This window comes from Lissotriton helveticus, chromosome 3_1, assembly GCF_964261635.1.
Source record: "Lissotriton helveticus chromosome 3_1, aLisHel1.1, whole genome shotgun sequence".
NCBI classification, from domain to species: domain Eukaryota; kingdom Metazoa; phylum Chordata; class Amphibia; order Caudata; family Salamandridae; genus Lissotriton; species Lissotriton helveticus.
This window is the reverse complement of record NC_136061.1, coordinates 193,071,500-193,079,787: the sequence shown is the minus strand read 5'-3', so window position 1 is coordinate 193,079,787 and position 8,288 is coordinate 193,071,500. Positions and strand designations below refer to the sequence as shown.

The window sequence follows — 8,288 nt, the reverse complement described above, 5'->3', positions numbered from 1 at the left end:
ATTAATAATACTTTGCATTAAAATGACATTAGAATCCAAGTTACTTAAAAGTGTAGCAGCATCTTTCGTTTCTTGTGAAATGCCATGTGGCCTACACATTTCCATGGTTTGCAGAATTACATTTCTTTTTAAACACAGCCCCATAACGTGAGACTCCAACATCATTCTAACATTTCTACAAATCTCTACATTAGTTTTTCACACTGATATATGTATCCCTACTCTAATTAAACACTTATATATCTCTTCACCCTATAGGTTTGACACTCTTGTGTATTCTATTCTAAACTAATACAACGTGCTTGTAAATATGGTGCACTTCTACATTTTTCAGATTTGTGCTCTCTCAGGTTTCTGTCTGTATTTATCCGTTAAAATCATTACAAATGGAAAACTGGGAGCCTTGATCATAAACGTCATTTGATTTGGCCCTAATCAAAAGTGTTCCAGTCCTTTTAGGTCTGGTTTTACAAAATGCTTTCAGGACACTGCAGTACATTACTTGTTGCTTCATTCAATGAAGTCCCAAATGATAGCGACCTCTAATGCCTGGATATGTTTGGGAAAATAGCGCTAGTAAGGCTTTTATCTAACCCCCTAATGAGAGTTCATATGGCCCCCCAGGGCCATAACAAAGGCCCCCGCATCCCCCGCGGTGCGGAGCGTGCCTCCCAGGCTTACCCATACTGGAGGGGCCCCATCGGTCCCTACAAATGTGAGTGAGAGGTACCCCTTCGGCATATCTTTCAGGGGGGCCCCTCACGATTCGTACGTCACTGTGGCCCCCTATAGCTCCTCATTGTTGCCGTAGTGGGACTCCATCTTGGAGATCTTCCTCAGGGCCCAAATCCTAACTTGGAGTAGGATCCCTTTTACCCACCATTGGTCAATCCTTATATTGACCTGTGTGTTTGGAAAGAGTTACTTATGGGAGATGTATGCCAGTGTTAGTTGTTTTGGTATGGAAGTGTGGGTTTATTTCAATTGTTACTGCCTAATCAGGATCATTTAACCAAGGTGTTTCCTGGGTCCAGTTAAGAGTAGTCCTCTGGGAGAAGAGAACCATATTATTTACTCGTATTCTCTGTTCCAAACCCGCTCTAGTTCGGCATCCATTCAGGGATGGAGGGGCAGGACACTAGGCCTGGGTGGAGTTAGCTGAACTCCACGAAGTGACCCAAAAACTCTGCGGCGCATTAGGTCACACCGTTTTCACTGATTTTTAGCGTTGAGTGTTTGTCTTGCATTGAAAAATCAGGTCAAAGGGCACCCTGGGGAGCGCAAGAGGGCGCTGCTTTGTTCTGCCACTCAAAAGTACATTTTCTTTTGGAGCTGCAGCATCCTCAACGCGAATGGATGGTTTCTCAGCACGAGCGATCGTGACCATTTGCAACTGCCCGCGTTGAGAAATTTCCCTGGGAGGTGGTTTAGCATTGGATTTTCCTCACTCGCACTCGCCTGGCGAGCTCAAGCAAGGAAAAAACTCCGCTCTGCAGAGTTTTTCAGAAATCTGTGTGCTCTGCGGAGAGTGGAATACAGAAAACTCTGCAAACTCTGCAAACAAATCGGATTTCACCGCCCAGGCATACTGGACATGCAGAGTGGGGCATGGTCAGTGCTTAATTTGAGCCTGTGGTTTCCGGTGCTCAGTACTGGCACTTAATTGTCAACACCAGGGCTCATGACAGTCTGCCACAAGGTGGCGCTGTCTATATAATTTAGAGATGACCACAACAACAGTCAAATATTAACTCAATATACATTAAAAAGGATTATTACCTGCCACCCAAGCCATTCCTATAGCTTTGGGGTCCTGGAATAGTCCAAATTGTCACACTTGTAGAAGTCTGATGGTTAGTAAGTGTGTTGTTACTATCATTGGCACCATGGCAGGGGCAATCTGTGGTGCAATCAGCAGTGGCCTCCTGACGAGAGCCCAGACACTTTTTATTTTTTTCATTTTACAAATTAAGCACTGGCCATGGGCCCTATCTTCCCCCCTTCTAGAGACAGCACTGCGATCCTTATGAGATAACCTGACTTTTTGTCTTAATCCACTGTGCTCTGCCGTATTAGTGAAGCGATGAGGAACACTTTACAAAATGGCTAAATATCTAGTTGTTGAGCGCCATGAAGAAAACTGATGCGGAGGATCAGGCCTCGGCAGTGCTGTGTATAAATAAAGTTTAAACCATTGAAACGGGTCACTGATTGCTCCAGGTCCTCTAAAGATTAAAGTTCAAAAGTATCAAGGCAACAGATGCTCAGGCATGGAAAGAGCAGGGTATGAGATAAGTCAACGCCCTTGGGCTTGGGGAAATCCACCCTACATGTCTCTGTTCTAAAAGTAAACTTAGACACCCCCGACAGGAACAGGAACCTCTAACTGCCATGAGCTCACTTCAGAGGCGAGAGAAAAATAAAGATTCCCTGCTACAAGTGTCTTGTTTCATCACTTCCTGTCCTTCTGGGCTCATCGTGGAGTGTGCAGACTGAGCCCCAGGGTTTGCAGCGCGAGCTCTTCTCGCCTCCCCTTAAGTTTCCTGTGTTGCTCAAAGTGCCATTTTTAGCTCCCTCCACTCTGCAGGGTTTCTACCATCGCATCATTTGTGCATTTCCACTCTCACATCTTCCCTCTAACTTCCCCGTACTCCACATCCCCCTACCCTCCCCTGCCCCCGCATTGTCGAAAACCCCACGTTTCTGTCCATAAATACTGGGGTGTCCGACGGGGAGATCAGTCAGCCGCAGCTCACACCTCGGCCAGATCTGCAGAGAGTTCAGTCCCAGACCCAAAGCAGACATGAAGCTCTCCCTGGCTGCTGCCTCTGTTCTCCTCCTGGCTGCCTTCTGCTCTGAGGGCCTGGCTGCCCCTGGTGAGTGCTGATTCTTTCACTCTATACCATGAGGTCCAGGTGATGGAACCACTGTGCACCCTCAGTCTCTTGGCCCAGTCCTCGATCTGCAGATGCAGCACAGGCTCAGGGTGTCACAGAATGGCCCGAGGGCCTCTTTCACCTGGTTAGGGCGCACCTGCCGATCAGCTTTGATTTGATTTGAGGGAGGAATCAGCGTGAGTGAGTCTGTACACACAGTGAGTTTATGGGTAGTTTGGACAAAGAAAACTGATCACAGGTTGGTTTCTTCGTGATTTAATCCATCGACAATTTAGCCCTCCTCCTACAGGATTGACACCCGGTGACTCCTTTTTCACTTGCCTGTTCTAATACTGCAATGTATACTTACTGTAGCCTCAGTTTTTTCGTATGTATGTACTCCTTTGGTATATTCATGTGGATTTAGTGGCAATACCTTTGCATTAGGCTGTTTTCCCATTGCTGATTTACTCCACTCTACTCATTTGTTTGAAAAACTCTTCAATAAAAACATACTCATGTAAAAAACGAGTAAAGGTAAGCATCAGCTTCTGTTGTGGTGCAAGTCTGGGGAGAACAGTGGGTCCTAAATGACCATAGGATGAGTGACCTACAGTTCAGGGTTAAGAAAAAGGAAACCCAAGAGGTGGAGGGGGCCCTGCTGTATGGGAATGTTCATAAGTGTGAGGGGGGAGGGGGGTCTGCTCCTGCTCATGGACAGAGGGGGAGGATGATCTTTGACATGATAATGGCGTGGCCTTCTCCGCTTCTATTCTGGTTCAGAAATGATTGGACTTTCTCCAGCTTTTACACCCCTTTGTTGTTCTTTTGCAGCCGGTGCAGATGCTCCCACCTCCTGCTGCTTCTCCTACGCCTCCCGGAAGATCCCACAGAGCCACGTCCAGGATTATTTCTTCACCAGCAGCCAGTGCTCCATGCCAGCTGTGATGTAAGTTCCTAGTTTCTTGAGTTGTGTCTTCCTGCCTTGCAGTTCCCTGTACAGGAGTACAGTGACTCCCCTGCAGATGTCTCTCTAGTTAGTTCAACAACAATAGAACTCACACTAAGTCCTCTTCATCTTGTAAGACTGCGTTTAAAGGACCTAAATTCTTGATTTTGAAATTCGAAGTTGTAGATCTGCAACTCAGATGTAGTTTACCACAGTATAGGTGTACCTCAGTCACTCCACTTGCTACTTTCCTGAAAGGGGTAATGGGGTTAATCCTGCGCGGTGGTGGGCCAGCAGTAGTATTTAGTTGGTATAAGTTAATGAAGGTATGATGGACCCACTCAGCAAGTCTTCCAAACTCAAAGTACTATTGCATTTGTCTTATTTCCTTATGGTGCCTGGATTCTTCAGGCCAAAGACAACTAATCCTTTTTCTGGTGCAGTTGTATTTCTTCATCTGAGTCATCAGCATCCAAAGTGATTTGTTTATAGTTGTGGTTGACTGCATATGACTCAGATGTGCTGCTACTGTGATAGGGCCTCTCTTCCACTATGAGGAGGAACTGACCACAGCCTTGTAGATGAATTTGTCACATGGGAGGTGTTTCACTAAAGCACTCGTTGCCTAATGTACAAGTGTTTATGGTGGCTGCATGTGAGCAGATAAAGGAGAATTCCATATCTGGGAGATCTTTACCGCGGGTTTCCTGGTCCACCCCCCTCGAGGAAGCAAATGGGATTCCGAGAACCGCTCTGGAAAAGCACAACATGGATTTATCACCACAAAGCCCCTAACCCTGACCTGTACATATTGCTGAGGTTGCAGACCTTCACACCCACCCACATTGTTCTTAAGGTGACAGAGGGCCTCCTCACCCCTTTAGGGGCTAGACATGCACACCTCTTCCATCACCCCCAATTCTTCAACCAGCTCCATAGCAAGCCCAAAAACTGTATGCCCACTTAGCCTGGGCAGAGTGAATAGGAATTATTTTCTGGCTGATTGCAATCACATCAACAGTCAATGACAAGTCTAAGGGACGGCACATTTTCATTGTGCATTACATCGGACATTTAACACGCTGAGTTGAGTATCAGACATGGCCTCACTATTCCCACTTCAGCCAGACTCCTGCTTCCTCATAGCATGGAAATTCATACTCCATATTAGGGACCCACCACCTCAAATCCCTTCCCCTTTATCAAGGCAAAACCTGGGAACACTAATATCAAAGCACATTGCAATCCCAATAACATATACGGTGTTATGCAAGAGCTCCCTAGTAGTGTTAGGTTTAAAACATTAATAGCACAACATCCTCTGCTATCACAGTAGTGGTACTGTGGATACTTTCTGAAGCCATAGTGGAGCAGTCTCAGGGTGAAGTGACAGTCCATGAAGGCCTAGCTGAGTGATGCTGAGGGTAAAGTAACAGCCCATAATATACTAGGGTAGTGCTGAGTGTAAAGTGACAGTTCATAATTTCAACGTGGATTGGTGCTGATGATAAAGTGACAATTGATGATGTCATAATGTAGTGCTACCAAAGGTAAAGTGATAGTCTATGCCATCACAGTAGAGTGGTGTCCAACGTAAAGTGATAGCCCAGTATGTCAGAGTGGTGTGGTCCTGAGGGTAAAGTGACAGTCCATGGTGTCATAGTAGTGTGGTCCTGAGGGTAAAGTGACAGTCCATGGTGTCACAGTGGTGTGGTCCTGAGGGTAAAGTGACAGTCCATGGTGTCACAGTGGTGTGGTCCTGAGGGTAAAGTGACAGCCCATGATGTCATAGTGCAGTGGTGTTGAGGGTAAAGTAGATGTCGTAATGGTGTGGTCCCGAGGGTAAAGTGACAGCCATGATGTCATAGTGGAGTGGTGTTGAGGGTAAAGTAGACAGCCCATGATGGCATAATGGTGTGGTCCCGAAGTTAAAGTGACAGTCCATGGCGTTATAGTGGTGTGGTTCTGAGGGTAAAGTGGCAGTCCATGGTGTTATAGTGGTGTGGTCCTGAGGGTAAAGTGACAGTCCATGGTGTCACAGTGGATTAGTCCTAAGGGTAAATTGACAGTCCATGATGTCATAGTGGAGTGGTGTTGAGGGTAAAGTCACAGTACATGATGTCATAGTGGAGTAGTGCTGGGGTTAAAGTAGACAGCCCACAATGTCATAGTGGTGTGGTCCTGAGGGTAAAGTGACAGTCCATGATGTCATAGTAGATTAGTCCTGAGGGTAAATTGACAGTCCATGATATCATAGTGGAGTGGTGCTGGGGGTAAAGTGACACTCCATGATGTCATAGTGGTGTGGTGCCCAAGGTACTATGACAGTCCATGATGTCATAGTGGAGGGGTGCCGAGGATAAAGTGATAGTCCATGATATCATAGTGGAGTGGTGCAGAGGGTAAAGTGACAACCTATGATGTCATACTGGAGTGGTGCAGAGGGTAAAGTGACAGTCCATGATGTCATACTGGAGTGGTGCAGAGGGTAAAGGGACAGTCCATGATGTCATAGTGGAGTGGTGCTGAGGGTACCTTGACATCTCTCATGTTTTATTTGAGTAGCATTAAGGGCACTGTATAGTATCTGATGCCATTCAGGAGTTACTTTGAGAACACAGCGATAGTCCATGATGTCATAGTGGAAAGCTACTTAGGCTTCAGGGTGCTCACAGATGTCAGAGTGACGTGGCAGTGACAACGTAGTGATGCTATTTTATGGCACAGCTGAATGGCTATTAGGCAAAAGGGAAATTCTTTGATATCATAGTAAGGTTGCAGTGTGGGGACAGGGAGAATGTTTTATCATATACTGTAATTTCAGTTAGATGCAGTACGATGGTATATGTTTTATAGAGCAGATACAGTGCAGAGATATTGGTTTATGTCATATAATGCAGTTACAGTTAGGACGGAGTAAGGTGATTTTTGTCATATAGTGCAGTCATTGTTTGAATGCAGTGATACCGCTGATATAACATATAGTGCAGCTGGAGTTAGGACGGAGTGAATTTGACATGTCATTTATTAGTGTAGTTACAGTTTGGATGCAGTGATATTGACATGATATGTAGTGCAGTTACAGTTAGGACGCGGTGGTACAGATATGTCCTATAGTGCAGTTAGGATGCAGCTATATTGACTCATATAGTGTAGTTACAGTTAGGAGGCGGTGATAGTGATTTACGGCATACAGTGCAGTTCCAGGTAGAACGCAGTGAGATTTCGTGATGCCATAATAGGTTTGCACTTTATGTGCTATTCTCTGTTGTACATCACAGGGATATTACTCGATGCACGGAAAGTTTTGCACTGAGGGAATTGGTATATTACCGGGTGTAAATGGGTATTCGGAATATCGAGATTATTGTCTGAGCTGTTTTTTTTCTCCTGTAACCGATGGTGCACACTTTAATGTTCTAATTCCCACCTCTCTTTGCCCCACAGATTCATCACCAGAAGAGGGCGTCAGCTCTGTGCTGATCCAGAAATCACCTGGGTCCAGGACTACGTCAATCACTTGGAGCTGAACTGAAAGTCCGGAGCTGGCCCAATGGCAGAAGCTGAGATGGAATCCTCCAGCGTGTCAGAGACTGCCATGACATCACTTCCTGCTGAAAACACCATGCCTCAGACCCACTTCCATGGCCATCAAAAATAAGCTTCATTGATAGGCATAATTTATATATTTTATTTTTAGGGCTGACACAATAACATTAACTTTAAGTTATAATTATTTATTAAATATGTGTGGTTGATCCCTTCTAGTCTCCAGCTATGTGTTTGCTTCTGTAGTTCCTATATAAAGTATATGCTGAAAGCTGTGAAATATCAACTGTAATAGCACGTTAGGACGCCTCTGCAGGATGGAAGCCAAATGGAAATTCTTTTTCTTATTTATGTTACAGATAATAAATATATTTTATACGAAGAATGATGTGATGTTTTCTTATTTGGTAATAAGATATTTGGAACTGTACCGAATATCGTGGTTGGTTGAGCACTGAATGGGTGGTGAATTATTTGGCCGGAGCTGAATAGGATTTTTTTTACTAAAGTTCAAAACTTTCTAAAACAAAAAACTATTTTAAGTGTTCCCATTGTTGTTGCCTATTTTCATACAATCACGAAATACATAAATATATCAGCTAAACCAGCCTAACCTTTTGACTTTTGTGGACCCTCACTTTATTATTACTGGAATCCGGGGACCCCCATTATTTCATTACTGGAATCTGCCCCCCTCACCCCCCCCCCTGAGACATAACTGTATGTAGAGGTCTCTAGCCTAAGCAATTTCTCTTATTTGAACCCCAAAATATCACTAAAAAAATTCAGAAACAAGCATCCATTATACAAGTACACAAATGATGAAATACTGCATCTAATTCACAAACAAATATAATAAATGTTTTTTAATGGGAAACATGAAGTATTTCTAAATTCAAATGAGGCCTCCCATC

General features: G+C 44.6%; 1 protein-coding gene across 1 annotated transcript; it reads left to right on the top strand.

Moving 5' to 3' along the window:
* The first annotated feature begins 2,731 nt into the window (after positions 1-2,731).
* LOC144824471 (C-C motif chemokine 4-like) lies at positions 2,732-7,752 on the top strand. The gene is made up of 3 exons (XM_078683561.1): positions 2,732-2,876; positions 3,711-3,825; positions 7,273-7,752. The coding sequence occupies exons 1-3, from the start codon at positions 2,804-2,806 to the stop codon at positions 7,358-7,360; spliced, it is 276 nt and encodes a 91-aa protein (XP_078539687.1). The 5' UTR covers positions 2,732-2,803; the 3' UTR covers positions 7,361-7,752.
* Positions 7,753-8,288: the final 536 nt, after the last annotated feature.

Excerpts from the sequence above, each read along its gene's own strand:
- LOC144824471 (XM_078683561.1), top strand. The coding sequence starts at position 2,804 with ATGAAGCTCTCCCTGGCTGCTGCCTCTGTTCTCCTCCTGGCTGCCTTC. Across the intron at positions 2,877-3,710 it reads TGAGGGCCTGGCTGCCCCTG|CCGGTGCAGATGCTCCCACC; the intron begins GTGAGTGCTGAT and ends GTTCTTTTGCAG. Across the intron at positions 3,826-7,272 it reads TGCTCCATGCCAGCTGTGAT|ATTCATCACCAGAAGAGGGC; the intron begins GTAAGTTCCTAG and ends TTTGCCCCACAG.